General features: G+C 42.5%; 1 protein-coding gene across 3 annotated transcripts in view; it reads left to right on the forward strand.

The window, feature by feature from the left end:
* The window catches only part of raly (RALY heterogeneous nuclear ribonucleoprotein), a 149,627-nt gene that overhangs the window by 63,297 nt on the left and 69,161 nt on the right, over positions 1 to 17,169 (forward strand). For all 3 annotated transcript variants that reach the window (XM_070958789.1, XM_070958787.1, XM_070958788.1), the window contains exons 2-4: positions 7,253 to 7,567; positions 14,635 to 14,707; positions 16,980 to 17,027. In XM_070958789.1, coding sequence (XP_070814890.1) covers positions 7,312 to 7,567; positions 14,635 to 14,707; positions 16,980 to 17,027 — 377 coding nt within the window. In that variant the 5' untranslated portion in view covers positions 7,253 to 7,311. The remainder of the gene's footprint in view (positions 1 to 7,252; positions 7,568 to 14,634; positions 14,708 to 16,979; positions 17,028 to 17,169) is intronic.

Raw genomic sequence — 17,169 nt, forward strand, 5'->3', positions numbered from 1 at the left:
CAGGTTGAATCCACATCACAGCCGTCGTGGTTACAGGTTTTCCTGGTGGACAGAAACCATCTAAACATCCACAGAAGTGACTCAAACCCTTGAGGCTGAAATCGTCACTCAGCAGTGGCATTTGGCCCTTTGTCATTTGCAAAATGATTGTTGTATCATGTTGAGCATTTTAACGTGGAGCAGAGAAGTGGATGAATGAGTGGTTTGGAGAAGTTCCTGTGATTTGTTTAATATGTCTGAAACTGACATGAATCCAAACTCAAAAATGCAACATGTACTTCAATGCAAACGCAGTATATTAGAATAGATAATCTTGTGATGTCGACTCCAGGGAGCCCACTTTAAACTACAGAACTTTAAAATATTAAACCCGCCTTCGCCAGTGTGCTGTGTGTAGCAGCTCTGCAGTGTGTCGAAATAAATTAAACATGTGGAAGCATTACAGAACAGAGGAGGGAGCAAACAGGACTCATGAACATGTAGGACGAGTGTGTTTACAGCCTAATCTCGCCTCTGAATTAGCATATAAAATATCACACCATATATTCACAGAGGAGCCGCCTTATGAACCCAGTCTTACAAAGAATAAAGTCATGCAGCCTTACAGCTCGCTCATATCAGTTTTTAAACTGGAAGTTTTCCAGTCTTTCATCCTCTGTTGCTGCATGTGAGAGTCCTTCATAATCTGAGTAATATTCACCCAAATCGACCCGGCGCTGAATTCGTTTGGCAGATGTTTTACTTGAAAACATCAGCAACACAAATTCAACACAAACTGTGCGGTGAATAAAATATGAAGGTCACTGCTCATGAAACTCCGTCATTTCATCTGATGTTGAATTAGTAGATATCGGTCAGAAGACACTGCAGGTCATCAGACTGAATGTTTGACCTCTGAATCTCGAACCTGTGCAGCTAAAGCAGCTCTGAATGTGATGTTTAAATGTACTTTGATAAAATTGTTTTGAATTTCTTCTCAAATTTTGTTGTATTCCACAACTCAGCGTGTACCCAGTGATACTTTTTACCTCAAAACAGCTTTTGAAAAAGTCTGAAATTTAAAGCGATAACGACCAAAGGACACTGTTTCTTCTAATAATTAGTTATAATAAACTTTATTGTGTAGCACCTCTCATACAGGAAGTGCGGCTCAAAATGCTTTAAAACAAAGAAATCACACACACCAGGTGACACCAAGCGACTCACATAGAAAAAACAGACAAAAAAAACAGGGATGAAACAAATTAAAGTAAAATAAGACGGAGAATAAAACCCGCTTGATAATGATAGTAACACTAAGATAGAATACGGATGAAAATGAAAATAAAGACAACGCATAAAACCACAGCACTACATGAGCACGAAGTAAAGCTCTAAAGTTTCAGGCATCAGGAAGTCAAAGCTCGTTTAAGACTGAAGTGAAAAGGCAAGTTTTTAGCTCTATTTTAAAAATACTGAGCGAGCCGGTTTCCCTGATATCTACAGGAAGTTTGTTCGAGAGCTTCAGATTTCTTCCAATCTATCGAATCTGATGGTATCAAGACTTTAAATGATCGATGATCAATCAGTTTCTCTCCACCACCTCTGACCTCTGTGTCGTGTTGGAGTCATAATTGTGATATTTCCAGTGAGTGTTTGTATAAGCTGTCCAATCACAGCGCAGTCCTTCATGGTGTTACCTGTAAAGACTAATCCTGCACACACACAGTCACACACAGCAGGCAGCAAGTGGAATTATCTGCAGTGTGATTTTGGTCAAATTCATTGATCTGTGCTGCAGAGAGCGCGAGGTCAGCTTCAGGTCTGCTGAAGGGCGCCTCAGCTGATTGGTTCAGGGCATCAGGTCAGGTCACTGCATCAGGATCTTCAGTGTGAACTCACGAGGAGCTTAATTCTTCACTGTTGTTGAGCACTTAAATATCTGTCTAATCAGAATCAGAAGCAGAAGACTTTATTGATCCCTGAGAGGAAATTGGCTAAGATCAATAAAATGTCTTCTCTGTTGTGGTTGTATTTGTCTGACAGTTACCGCAGACACTTTGACATTTCAGTACAAAAAAATAAAAAGGTAGATTTTCTCCCATTTTACACTTTAATTACAATCAGTGAACACACTGACACACTGAAGAAAAACTATATAAATCAATTAATTACATTTGCATTAGAATTGTAAATGTAGATTAAATCCAAAGTAAATAGATAATTAAATTCACATTGTATTTCCTTATTCTGGCATCACACAATTAATTTAGACAATATTTAGTTTACTTTTTTTTGCTTTTATTTTTACTGGGTTTGGCTGTAGTATTCTAAACCACAATTAATTTGTTTCCAGCTTTTGCAGGCACACACACATATATCTCTGCATGCAGACAAACTCTTACTTGTGTGTGTGGGTGTGTGTGTGTGGGTGTGTGTGGATGTGTGTGAAAGAGAGAGAGAGCAGCCGATAGAACATGCAGCGATGCATAAACGAGTCTTCATGCAGAAGTGTGTAAATTTAGCACACACACATTGTTTGTAAGCCTCTTCCTTCTTTTAATAATTACTGTTTTGCTGTGCGCACACACCAAAATTGGAAACATTCAGACAAACATTTACTCACACTTCCTCACTCCCCCCCCCCCCCCCCCCACACACACACACAAACACACACAGGTCCACTGGGGCAGAGCTAAATTTGACCAAATAGAGTTTGACCAATCAGGTTAGAGATGGCTCTGTCACTGGGAAGGTCAGGCAGAAATGACGTCCATTGAATCACATACACACACACACACACACACACACACACACACACACACACACACACACACACAAAGAAAGCTGCTTTGACTTGACCTTTTAACTTTAACCTGTCCACACCTTTGGGATGAACTGGAACGCCGCCCGTGAGCACCTCAGTGTCCGACCTCACTGATGCTGTTCTGGCTGGACGGGAGCAAATCCACAAAGCCAGGTGCCAAAATCTGATGCAAAGCCTGAAACCAAACGGGTGGAGGCGGCTACACCTGCAGATTCATGCCCAGTGATTAAGACAGTCATGTTTGTAAAAAAGAAAGTTTGGGTGTCCACATCCTCTTGACAGAGGGAGTAAGAGACACATCAAGTCCATTTCATTCACACGGCTCAATTTCAGACAAGAAGAGAGACTGAATCTCCTGGAGGATGAAGATCCAGATCCAGAACATTTGGAGCGAGGCACTGACGGCCAGGGGGGACAGAGAGACGTCCCAGGACATCTGATGGTCCAGCACCGAGAATCCTGAGTGAAAAGAGAAGACAAGAAGAAGAAAAGAGAGAGAGACAGCTGGACATCTTGAGCTTGTGGGACAACAAACAAACGGAGGGTTAGCGGTTACGTTCAGTTTCACAGTGGCAGCGCTGTGGTTAAGGTCTGGGTAGGTTCAGGCACATAAACCCCTGGTTAGGGTCAGGAACAGCTTGGACAGCGGTCTGCTGCTGGCAGTGACGTCCACTGCATGAAAAACCACATTTTCGACCTGTAAATCCCCGCGAATTTCGTTGATTTTCGGCGATTTACAGCAAATTTACGGGGAACTTCGCCGGCTCTGAAAATCGTCGGAAACGAACCATCTGTCGGCGGGGGGCGTGGTTAATCGCGCCTTCGCGAAGGTGCGAATAGCTCTAATTAGCACATGAATGCTACCGACGTTGATCTACTCAGGCTGTCGCCGCGCTGTCACGCCACCGCCATCCCCTCCTGCATCCCCTCCTAATATGAACCATGTCACTTTGATACCTGTTGTAGAAACATGATAATATGAAATGTGCATTTTATCCTGGTGACTGGGCTGTAACCTGGGCTGTGTGTGGCTTCTTTTGTAGATTTCTATGAATCACTTCCCTGATTATCATGACGTCTTGATATCACAGATTCATCGATGCTTTGATTGTAGTTTCTGTGGAGTTTCTGTTCTCCTTCCTTCAGCAGTTTGGAGATGTGCTGTGAAGTTTTACAGTCCTTATGTAAGTGCTTTTGTTCGAGTTCAATTTCATGTCAGTTTCAGAGTTGCTCACCAAGAAGAGACAGAGAAATTGTTCGGTGCAGTGATTCTCCAGTGATTTAATGAAACCAAGGCTTAAAACAGAATAAAATAAAACCTAGTGTTGCTCTTAAAACTGCTTTCTGGTGCAGGTTCCTTCTCAGCTTCAACGTTAATTTCCCAGTTCTAATCATTTCCGAGGACTTTGCTAAAGCAATTACTTTAGCTTTATAAAGATATGGTCCTCCCTGCTGGAGCTTTTGACCTCTTGCAGTGCTATAGAGCTGTTTCTCTATGAGTGGGTTTCGACAATGTACAGCACACGCACGAGGTCGCACGTGCACGCTCGTGGATGAGGCGATACTCGGTCCTGCCAGAGGTTTCACAGTATTTCACTGATTGACAGGTGGAAGTCACGTGCGAATATATGCTTCAGTGCAACAGCAAAGGCAGGAAAGAGGAAGACTGCAACCTCGTCCACATGGATGTAAACAATGCTGCATTTAAATACTTAGAAATCCTTCCTTTTTTTGTACATACGTTAATTTCTACTTTACTTTAAGTTCCAAGGTTTAAGGTCCAAGTCAACTTTCAAGCCCTCCCACTGGTGAATTAAGCCTGACTCGAGTCCAGGTCTTGGGTCTACAGCTCTGGGGAGACGTTGCTGTCTTCATCCTCCAGAGGCCAACAAATGGAGTGACGTGAACAAGTGATGTGAACAAATGGGAACTAGCCTTTTTAAAGAGAGAGAAAAAGAAGACAAACTCGTACTAAAAACTCTTCCGACAGCTACATCTCTGATCCTCAGGGCTGTTGTCTGTCTGCTGATGTCCCTCCGCTTCGTGACGTTGTTGTTGAACAACTGATCACAACTTGTTCTCCTCTCGTCTCGTCTCCTCTCTGTTGATTCATCTGTCAGACTTCACTCCCACTACTGTACTATCAGCAGTTCAGATGAGTCACCCTCTCCTTTACATGACTCTCTCAGCTTTCTGTAAATGCCAAGTTTATATCTGAATGCCAAGTAGAAATTAAGCAGGGATGAAGCATGTTTCAAGAGAGGCATGCTGTAATCCCCCGGAGCTTTCCGGCCGCCTGTGAAAATGTGAGCCTGAGACGAGCTCGTCTTCATCTGGCTCCTCGCCTGAGTTCACCTCACGCTGAAAGTGCAGGCTAGCATTGTTAGCATTACCGTTAGCAGCATGGGAGGAAAAAAGCTTTCTGTCATCTCTGAGGGGATCAAAACCTTTGGTCAGTATTAGCACAGAGGTTCCCAACCTGGGGGCCGGGGCCCCTTAAAGAGATCTGAGAGGCTGTGAGGTGATTAACTGAAAAAAATGAATTAGCTTTTTTTTACACATTCTCTTTAATTCTTTCTGTCTCAAAACGAGAGATTTAATCATTTTTTAATGGAACGACTGCTCTGTGTTGCTGTTGTGAGCCATCTGTGATCAGTATAAATATCTTGATGTGTGTCTGTTCTGAGCCGGCTGAAGTGTTCATGGGGTTTACTACATACTTCAACTTATATAACGCTGATTAAACCATAAAGGTACATCAAAACTTCTTTCAATGCTTGCAACATTTGTGCCATTTATGAAAAATTTTTAATCATTTAAGCTCTTGGAAATTCATTGATGTATTTCCTGTTAAATTTCATGTTTAATGTAATTAAGCTAATGTATTTAATGAGTTTCTCATGTAATGTCGATCCAGATCGCTCCAGGGCCAAGGCATGAATTTATTGTTCAAGTTAAAAGAAAATAAATGTGCACTTTCACCTCTTCGGGCCTCTAGTAATTGCTCCTATCAATCAATCTCAGATGGAAAAGTCGCTTTTTGATCAACAGCTCGAGTCAACATTAACGTCAGAACCTGAAGGAGTAGACGTTGCTTCACTTTACGGGATCACGAGGCAAAAGGTTGGGAATCAATGATGTGGGCCAACGTCATTTAATATTAATTCACCCTGTGAATGCTAATAAGTCTCTAACTATGACTTTAGGCTGTAAAAGTCATTTAATGAGTGAAATAACTTTTCTTGCCATAATTTAATTCGGCGCGTTGGTTCATTTTAAAGTTGGATGTACTTCAGCCTCCCGTTTCCTTCCTTTGTTTCCTTTCCTTTCCTTCCAGCGCTCCCCATCTTTCTTCCCCTCCTTTCCTCTCCTCCATCTTGTCCTTCTCTTGTCTTCTCAGCTTGTGTTCATTAGTTATATGGATGGATGGAATCGGCGCACAGCGAGGATGGGGATAAAAACCACATTTGGTTTTCTAATCCTGCTCTGTGATCGATTGCTCGTCTCATGTGATCAAGCAGCGGCGGTTTGCTCTGCCGCTGCTCGCCTGATCAGAGAAAACTTGTTGGTTGTTGTTGTTCTTTTCTCTCTTTCTTTAATGCAAAGAGACTTTGATTTGTCAGAGCTGCTCTTTCCCTTTCAGTTGCAGAACTTGTGTGAGTAACGAGCCGTCAGAAAGTGTCACAGGTTTTGTTTAATGACTGCTTTGTGGATCGTCCCCGTTTTTGGAGGAAGGTTTTGTGTTTCGCTGTGATGTGAGTAGGTGAAGATAATGCGTCAGTTATTATTGTAAATATGCTTTGAGGCTCTTGTCACTGCTGATTATCACTTATCACAAAGAATCGATTGTTTCCTATTCATTCATGAGTCTTTCATAGAAATCTCTCAGGATTGTGTCAGTGTCTATTATGTGCAATGCGGTGCCTTCATGTGCTGTAGTGCTTCATTCGTGGTGTGAAAGCAAAACCATCGCAGACTCTGTGACAGTAGATTGTTGGTTTTAGCATGAATCCAAAGAATAAAGATCACGTACACTCCGCAGTAAAGTGCGGCACGACTTGCTATGATATGAATCATATGGTTTATTCACATTAAGAATCATGTAACACATCTTGTTTTACTTGACCATAAAAGCCTTTGAACATTAAAAAACCCACTGAAATGAGTGAACTTCATGTGTGGAATATTATTAAGTCTGCATGTGACGTTGTTATTGTGTTCTCACTCCTCATCTCTTCTTACAAAAGCATGACTTGTACCTTTGCACCGACGTCTGGCTGGAAAATGAATGACGACCTGCATGCTCAGTACAGATTGATGATTTTTGTTCAGTCATGAGCACAAATCTCAGATGTCTCCGCTCGTGAGGTGGTGGGTTGCAGCTGTCCCCCATTATCTGTCTTCTGTGACTCATACCAGTTGTCTGTTCTCTTTTATTCTCCTCAGATCGTCTCTCCCTCCCAATCCATCCATTTATCAGTCGCGTCCTCCGCCGTCTCTCCAGCATGTCGCTGAAGGTCCAGACCAGCAATGTGACCAACAAGACAGATCCAAAGTCCATCAACTCGCGGGTGTTTATCGGCAACCTGAACACGGCGGTGGTGAAGAAGTCAGACGTGGAGAGCATCTTCTCCAAGTATGGCCGAGTGCTGGGCTGCTCCGTGCACAAGGGCTATGCTTTCGTCCAGTACGCCAGCGAGAGGCACGCCAGGGGGGCCGTGATCGGGGAGAACGGCAGGGTGTTGGCCGGACAGACGCTGGGTGAGTCCGCATGAAGCAGCCTGAGTTATGGCTCTGCTGGCAAAGCAGGACAAGAAATACCTGATGGCCAAAGTGGTTTTGTTGGATAACTGTCTGAAGGATTTACCTGCGAGCCGTGTGCAGCTCTGTTATCTTACCATCAAAGGGAAATAACAAGGTTGTGTTCTTAGCATGAGCAGTCGCGTGTTTGCATTGATGCTTGGCATTTAGCATTTCCTTGTTCCATTTTACATGGTAAAAGAACTGCATTTATATAGCATTTTTCTAGCCTTAAGGACCACTCAAAGCGCTTTTACAACACAAGCCAGCATCCACCCTTTCAAACCATTCACACACACACTCAAGGAGGTGCTAAGTGCTAAATGGGTGTGTAACTGGTGCTAAAATAGCCATTGCCCTACTGAGTAACTGATTGGTCTCTAGAATGCCACAAATGTTTGACCTTTTTATGCCTCACAAAAGTGATTACATCAGTTACTCACTTATCAAAAATGGTTCTGCTACATCTAATTTCAGCGCTACCCTTGGTTCCTGTTCTTTGAGGAGGAAGACTTTTCACACTTGCTTGTCTAAGATCTGAGGAAACCAACCCTGCAGGCTGCAGAAAACCAGGCCTATCCTAACCTTTTTGTCACAGTCGGAGTTGTCAGGACTGTCCCCTCCGGGTAAAAATCTGAGCGCAGCCTCAAAAGCCTCAGAATGTTTCCGGCTCACTCTTTCACAGGAAAACATTTTAAACTCGATGCCACATCAGCAGGCACGCTGGAGAACGAGTTAATTTCACAGGGTGTTTTTGGTTTAGGCCTGATCTCTCTCATGAGACTCAAAACCTGCTTATTACCACAATATCCATGCGTGGCTGCTTGATCAATATCTCTGGGAAATAACAGGCTAAGCTGCCAAAGAAGGTACTTCATGCAGGATGAGCGTCATTTGTGGGACTTACGGGAAAAAGACCTTGACGTCGGCTGATTGATCAGCGTGCTGAGAACACACACTCCTGTTATAATCAGACTTAGTGTTCAATGAGCCTGCTGTGACTGCACAAACCTCGGGAAGCTTTGACGACCCCCGAGCACCGTCACATCCGTCGACTTCTCCAGTGTTTACATGTGCCGCCGCCGTCCCACTTTCCCCTCCGTGTCCCTCTGTGCAGTGAAATATCAGAGGGGAAATCAGAGTTGAGCGGAGTTTGCCTTTAAGCTGCTCGAGTGTTTTCCTCCGTCTGTCTGTTCCCCCGGCGGAGCAGGCAGAGACGAGCTGTCAGCGGGCTGGTGTGAAGAACTCCACTGGTTTATGTTCAGTCACTGCAGAGCTGCGACTAACTGTGTGTGTGTGGGTTAAGGCTAGGGTAAGGGTTGGACAAATAGTGGTTATGGTTAGAGTCAGTCTCCAGGAAATGAGCGTAAGAATGTGACGGAAACACAACTGCGTGTGTTTAAGTGTTAAAGAGAGAGAAAATATATGAATGAGTTTAACTGAAAGTGTGTGTGCGTGTGTGTGTGTTCATTTGTGTGTGAAAGTGCGCATCTTGGAGTGTGTGCTCTGGGTTGACGGGTTGATAAACACAATCGTGTTTCCATCACTTTTGGGGACATTACGTAGACTTACATTCATTTCCTGGAGGAAGGCACACCCCCACAATGTGACTGTGTGAACAGATTTACGTCCCCACAACATGAGTGATACATGGTCACACACATACACATGCACACACACACATACACACACACACACACACACGTACACACACTGATGAAATCTTCTGAGAAATGTACCCAGTATTACTCTGTGTGTGTGTGCGTGTGTGTGTGTGTGTGTGTGTGTAATGTGGGATAAAGCTGTGACAGCTGAGGGGCTACTAAGTGATGCTTTATACTCCACTACAGCTTGTGTGTGTGTGTGTGTGTGTGTGTGTGTGTGTGTGTGTGTGTTGCATATGTTCATCACATTGTGGGGACGCCTTACATATGGAGACAAACTGCAAGTCCCTGTAATGTAAATCATTAAGATTTAGAATGATGACTGATGTTAGGGTGTGTGTGTGTGTGTGTGTGTGTGTGTGTGTGTGTGTGTGTGTGTGTGTGTGTGTGTGTGTGTGTGTGTCACTGTGGGAATCATATAAAATCTGTCTTCTTTCTTGGTCCCACTCAGCTACCCGACCCTTGTGTCTTTACATGTCTCTCCATCTGTTTGTAGCTCTGCAATCAGGCCTGCTTCAGTGGGATGATTTAGAGTTCGGTCTGAGACACTTTTAACCCATTTAATGCATAATTACTACCTCGCTGTTCGGGTTGCCAAGCAAAACATGACTCTAATAAAACAAAGGTAGTGTGATAATGCAGATCGTTTTTATAGCGCTTCTTAAAAACCAACATTACCAGCAAACTGCTTCACATAAAAGAGATGATCAAAAGAAAAATACTTAGATGCAGCACAGATAATGGAACAGCAGCAGCAGCAGCAGAAGTGTCATAAAGATCTAAGATGAGTAAAAACAATCCTAGTTTTAAATTTAATGAGCCAGGAGCTACCTGTCAGAGGATGTCAGGCTAACTCTGATTCAGATGCCTTAAACGTCATTAAGAACATATCAGAATCAATCTCAGACAGCAAAACAGTCAGGTCAACTGTTGTGGCAGTTAAGTGTTTAATAACAGCGGTAAAGTGCTAAAACTCAAAGCTACAAGATGTTTAATTTTCAATATCTTTTGTTCTTACTGAGCAGTAAGTTACAGCCTCTGGAAACGAATGTATCCGACTGCCTGTTCAACTGCAGTTTGGATCGACCACCAGCAAATCTCAACAGACTAAACTGATAATAAAGTAAATAAGAAAGATAAAACAGGTCAGAGACAAACTGCTGTGAAATCCAGTAACACTGTAAACCATGTTAGCATGTTGACTCTCATCACATGTTGTGACACAGTAAACTCTTAAAGTATTGTACGGAAACTCTCTGATGAAAACAAAGACGCCAAACCTGCGAGCTCTGAGACGATGACGGCTGCTGAGGGAACGATTGATTCACAGACTGCTAACTAGGGCTGACAGCTTCCGATTTCTCGATCCGTACGAGAGAGTGAAGTGTTTTTGGACAGAGTGAAATGATTTGCTGCTAAAGAGAGACTTTAGAAGAATCGATGAAGTATGTTTATGTGTGAGTGCTGCGTTCAGGGACTTCTATGAATAACAAGCCCTTACAGGAGACAAAGTGAAGTCACTGAGGCATATGGAGCAGCAGGTGGAGTTTGTGTGTGTGTGTGTGTGCGTGCGTGTGTGTGTGTGTGTGGACGTGTATTACTCATGGTGTGAAGGCATAAATATGTTCACACACGGCAAAAGTTAGTATTAGGCAAGTGGTGGTTATGGTTAGAGTGAGCCTCCAGGAAATGAATGTAAGTCTATGTAATGTCCCCAAAACTGAGACTGTGCGTGTGTGCTTGTACAGTTTTTTTCCCTAGGTCATTGGGGGGGGGTGTCAGTAACAGTTTTGGTTGGATAAAGGGGTGTGCGTGTGTGTGTTTGTGTGTGTGTCCACTTGCAACCAACTGGATTTCTGCCATTTCCACACCTGGCTGCGGTCAGAGTTCTGGATCACTGGCTCAAAGACACACACACGCACACACGCACACACACACACACACACACACACACACACACATACACACACACACACACACACACACACATTGCCCTTCACGGTGAAGTTAACAGGCTTGAATCTTCAGCCCCTGGCTGCTGAAAACTCGCTTTCCGTCCTCATCTGCCCATCCGTCCTTTTATCATCCTCACTCCGTCCTCTGCCTCCCTTCATCTTTCAGCACTTTACAAACACCTGACGTCAATCATCCTGCTTTATGCTTCAGTGTAAAAGTCTACAGAGATCCTTTGACCCTGAATTTGATATCATTTGTTACATTGTGTTTGTATTTGCTGTTAAAGTGTTTCATCACATAGTTTCTGGGAAATACGTCACTGATGAAATGAATTAATTCTATCTGGAGCTACTGAAATATTTAAGTTGTCAGTGAAGTCATAGTTTAGTGTGACTGCAGTGACAGAACCATCTGTATCTCAGAGTTGTAGCCACGCAGTGTGGATTCTGTCGCATTTAAGGACCACTGATCCAGTTTGCAGAATGAGGCCGTGGCCAAAAGTCAGTGGACACCTGACCATCACACCTATAGGAGCTTGTTGGACATCCCATTGTAAAACTGTGGCCATCAATGTGGACCTGGACCTCCTGTTATGGTTATACCAGCTGCCACTCTCCTGTGAAGGCTTTCCACATGATTGTGGAGTGTGTCTGAGGGAATCTGTGTCCATTCAGCCAAACGAGCATTTGTGAGGTCTGGCACTGATGTTGGACCAGAAGTCCTGGCTCACAGTCTGCGTTGTAGTTACTGCCAGAGGTGTTCAGGGGGGTTGAGGTCAGGGCTCTGCAGGCCAGTGGAGGTCCTCCACATCAAACTCGTCTAACAGTGGACCTCGCTTTGTGCACAGGGTCACAGTCATGCTGGAACAGCAAAGGGCCATTCACAAACTGTGAGTGCTTCGGCTTCGTATCCTGCAGCATTAAGATCCTTCACTGGAACTAAGGGGCTCAAACCTTGAACCATTGCCCCTCCTCTGAACTTTACAGTAGACACTCGTGTTCTCCTGGATCCATCAAACCCTGATTCATCCACTGTAGGAACAGTGGCAAAAATTGTTCGATTTTATTGACATTTTATTTCATTTTTCCCGACATGTTGAGACATCAATGATTTCAGTCTCTGAGAGAGACCATGAATACTGTAAGAATGAGAAATGTCTCTCTTCACTCACACTGCTTCTGCTGATACTTCTATTTAAGTTTTCTCTTTGAAACTCTACCAGCTGACTCGACCTTTTCTGTGTGGGGTTTGAACTCTCTCCCCATCGGTCTCTTGCAGGTGCTCTGGTCTCAACCCACAGTCCATGGTCATACTGGTCAGGTGGACTGGAAAATCTAGTTCGATGTGTGGTAGACTGTTGAGCTGACATGGTGGTCTCTGCCTCTCGTCCAATCCATACCGGGATAGACTCCAGCCCCAGAGACCCTCGACAGGATGAGCGGTTTAGAAACTGGATAGATGGATGGATGAATCATAGGTGCATGTATGTTTCCTTGTGTGAGCACAGAGCAGCTATTAACTTTCCGCCCACATGTACTGCGTGGAAACAAAATACAAATGAATCCTAATAGGGTTGACTAGAAATAATTTGAAAAAGTAGTAATCAGCTCTCATGTACGTCTGCCGCCTGTAGTTTTGTTGATTCATAAGGGCAGATCTCCTGTTTCTCGGTTTAAACAAAGGTTTATAAAGCTGTTATTGTTCAGCCTTTTGCCTGTTGTTTATACATCTGACAGGGGAATGAAATTATGTTTAAATCTAAATTTTTTTGGTTGTGTAAATAACAGCAAAAACAAGAAAAAATGCAACTCTACAGGAAGGTTTTTTGGTACAGATTAAGAAGCCGTAGCCCAGAGCAGCAGCTTATAGTGCACAGCCTTTTTAAAAACCACTATCTTTCTAAACCTAACATCAGATTTTACACTGTCTTAGCTGATCTGAGAGGTCTGGATGGTTCATAATGGATCAGCAGATCAGAAATGTATTTTGCCCTGAAACCATTTAGTGCTTTAAGGTGAATAATTTGACGAGCAGCAAGTCAGTCCAAAAATCTGAGAACTGGCGTAACAGGATATGGCCTCACAGTGTCTGATCAGCTTTTCAGAGAGACCTGTAGATGTCTTTTAAATCTTGATATAGTCTGAAGGTGACAGTCTTTGTCTTATGTGGATGTAAATTTAGGTCTGAGTCCTTGACTACACCCAGACTTTCTGATGCTGAACACTTGCTTGTAGTTATTCTTCTTTGCGTTTCTTCAGTTTTATGCTTGTTTAACTGGAGAAAATGTTGTTTGACTCACTTTCTCAGTGCTTGTATGTGCCCATAGTCACCTGGTGATATCGTCATATAAACCTGTATGTCACCTGTATAAATATGGTGAGATAAGTTGTTGTTCTCCACAATCTGTGCTAGTGGGAGCATTTCAATGTTGAACAGAAGAGGCCCAAGAACAGAGCTTTGGGGGACTCCACGTCATTTTTGCGTGGTCGGATATGTAATTCCTGTTCCTGAAATAGGATTCAGACCAGTTTAGAACCCAGTCCCACAAAGGTTTCCTGTCTGTGCAGCAATGTGCTGTGGTTGACCATGTTGAATGACTGATGTTTCCATGTCATCCAAGACCCTCATTGGAGAAGTGTGGGTACTGCAGAGTGGTTAAAATCCTGACTGGAAAACATCAAAACGTTTGTTTAGTCACAAACCTTTTTTTTCCCTAGTAACCCTAAATTGCCCCAATTAATCAGATTTTTATCCTTTTTCTTCTTCCTATGTATTCAAAAACATCTACATGAGTATGTTTAATTTAGGATTCTTGTAAAATCTTTTATTGCTTGGTCCCATGGTGCAGCAGTAACAAGAACCAGGAGTTCATCCACATTTTCAATTACCACCACAGTGCTGGAAGTAATGCAGGAAATTTACTTTCAATGTGGTTCTCCTCCTGGATTTGAGTAAAGGATTAGTCTTTTTTCCATCATCACAAATAAGAAAAGAGAATCCACAAACTTCAACAGTACCGCTGGAAATCAGATTTCTTACTTCCTTTTGATTATTTATACATGTTGAGTTGACAGGCCAGTGTGGGCCCACAGGGAGATGATTGACTGAATAACTGAGCTGAACACTGACTGTACTGACAGCAGGCTGTGGACAGAGTAGAATGAGAAAATGCTGCAAAATAGCTCAACAGCTCACCCTAGTGGACAATTTGAGGAACTACAGCATCCACCTCCAGACATAGTTCCTGTCATCCTACGTCATGTTTCAGCCTGTGTTTTTCTCTGAATCTATTGTCTCGCTCATGCAGATGTTGAACTCACTGCCCTGGGATCTGATTGTATTAGAGGTGGTTTCAGTCAGTTTTCTTCATAATAACTTTTAAAAAACTCCTTCTTCTGCTTTTTCCAGATATCAACATGGCAGGAGAACCGAGACCGAACAGACCCAAAGGCCTGAAGCGATCGGCGGCTGCTCTCTACAGGTACATGCTACCATTTACTGAACTGATTGTTTGACTGATCAGTGCATCTTTTTGTCAGTCATATTTCTCAACAGATTTTGGTGTTTCAGGACTCTTCTGAACAAACACAGGCTCTATTAAAGGCCAGCACCCGTATAAGATGGTCAACAAGAGAATATTACACCGACAAATAAGTGGCCATGAAAACAAATGCAGATGCTCATGTGGGACTGAGATGGAGACCGCTTTAATTAAAGAGAGCCAAGTCTTTAAAACCCACCTACACTGGATAACAACACACTGAAGGAGGAGGAGGGGGCTGAGACCTGAAGGTGTTTAATTAACAACAAGACGCTAAAGAAGGCAGGCTTCTATTTTCAGCTCTCATCTCTTAAAGGCTGTCTACCTTTTAATGCTAATAATCATATTAATGAGAACAATAATAACTATTTATATAGCACTTTTCAAAGCTACCATTACGACGTGCTTCAGAAACGAGAACAAAGAAGGCAGGAAAACAAATATAAAATATAAATATAAATATAAAACCACAGTCAACAAACACAATTACAAATGAAACAGCTAAAAGCAAAGATTAAATAATGGATGAAAGTAACCCATAAATAACAGATCAAATAAGCAGCAGATAAAGTAATTTAAAAAGCCAAACAACAAAAGTAAGTTATTTATCTAAATTATCTAAAAGAGGACAGTGAATTCTGTAGTCCTCGAGATGGTTGGGATTGTAACAGCAAAGGTCGTCCTCGATTTTCACCCATGATGGGTTTATCAGACGGCCGCAAGCTTCGGGTCTGGCGAGAGATGATTTGGAAGCTCGGCCAGGATGTTCGATGCCATGAAGAGAGGGCCTTATTGTGTTGTGCATGAGTAATTTGACTTGAGGTTTTTATTGTAGGATGATGGTCCTGCAGACTTTTTCTTTCCTGTACACGACACCGTCTGTACTAATCAGTTTCAGAGGGTTCCCTGCATAAGCAGCCGCTAAACCTGAAAAAAATGAGTAAGTCACAGACTCAGTCGAGACTTTTTGCGTCTTGTGACTGTTTGAATGCTGTTTTAGAAGCTTTTTCGTAGCTGGCGAAAGGAAATATAAGGCTGAACATTCGAAATCTATGACAGTTATTGTTTAAAGATTTAACAGCATCAATCTTTTTAATATAAAAAGACAGAAAAAGTGACCTGCTTTTGTGCACTTATTTTTATGGAGTTTGTCATTATATGTGAAAGCAATGGGCTAAATATACATAAATAAGACAAAATATTAGAAACCATAAATGTGAAACACATTTCATCATAATATGATCTCAAGACAGTCTCAAATATTTCAAAGCTGAGTTCATCACTGAGCATCACAGCTGCACAGAAACATAAAAGTCAGCTGACAACTGTCACAAATCACTGGTTTATATTGTTCTGATGACTAACGTAAGCAGGCAGTTGCATATTTGAACAGCAGACACAGAGTCCCCGTAATGAGTGAAAGTTACATTTTTCAGTCCCATTTAGCTCCATTTTGGTCTATATATATATCTGGCTCTCCAGCAGCTACATGTCCAGCTTTCCTCACCAGCTAGTCTCTGGACTTGTCTGACTGCTGTTTAGAGCTGGGCAGGTGGCGTCCGATGGGTTTATTAGAGGTTGGTGCTTTAAAACAGTTCAACTCAACTGAAACAGCAAAGCTACAGGCTGTAAAAAGAAAACTATGAGCTGAAAGTGGCTTAAAGAGCTGCAGAGCTTCATTTGATTTGAACAGTTTTAACATCAAAAATATGATTAATGCTGCTTTCAGTATAGGCAGTATTTATTTCTACACAGTTTACGCTGCAAGGTTTTTATTTTTTGGTTGAAAAATGTCTGACTCCACTCTTCTTTGCACTTGTGAATCCAGGACATGTGTGCTAAAAGTTCATGCATGCTAACAAATTTAAAAATTTAATTTAAAAAAAATGTCAGTAAACATTAAACATACTGCACATCATTCTCAAGTATTCAGTTTCTGTTGCCATATTCTCTTTGTCTCTGTCTTTGTCATTTTTCTCTCTGTCTCTCGGGATGAAATGAAGTATGTTGTGGTTTCTTTGTCTCTCCCACAGTTTGTAATTATTGCCTTTTTTTGCATTTGTGTTTTTTCATTTGTATATGCAACTATAAACTACAGGAGAACTGCAAAAAGCTTTTGGTTCCCATGTGTTGTCGCAAATGTGGTTTCATGCTTGTGTTATAAAAGAACTGTATCATTGACTCTATGGTCTGTTCTGCTTTTTTCCCTCAGTGGCTATGAGTTTGACTATGATTACTACAGAGAAGACTTCTATGACAGGTAAGAGGAAGGTCCTTCAGCGATCTCCTTACTTTCAGCAGGGCTGTGGTCGCGGTTTGAACACATGGACTCTGGTTCTGGTGTTTCCAGCTATCAGCAGAAAGTTAATCGTGTTAACTCTCAGAGTCCTGAGGCAGAAAGT

Source organism: Chaetodon trifascialis, chromosome 3 (genome assembly GCF_039877785.1).
Source record: "Chaetodon trifascialis isolate fChaTrf1 chromosome 3, fChaTrf1.hap1, whole genome shotgun sequence".
In the NCBI taxonomy this organism is placed as follows: Eukaryota; Metazoa; Chordata; class Actinopteri; order Chaetodontiformes; family Chaetodontidae; genus Chaetodon; species Chaetodon trifascialis.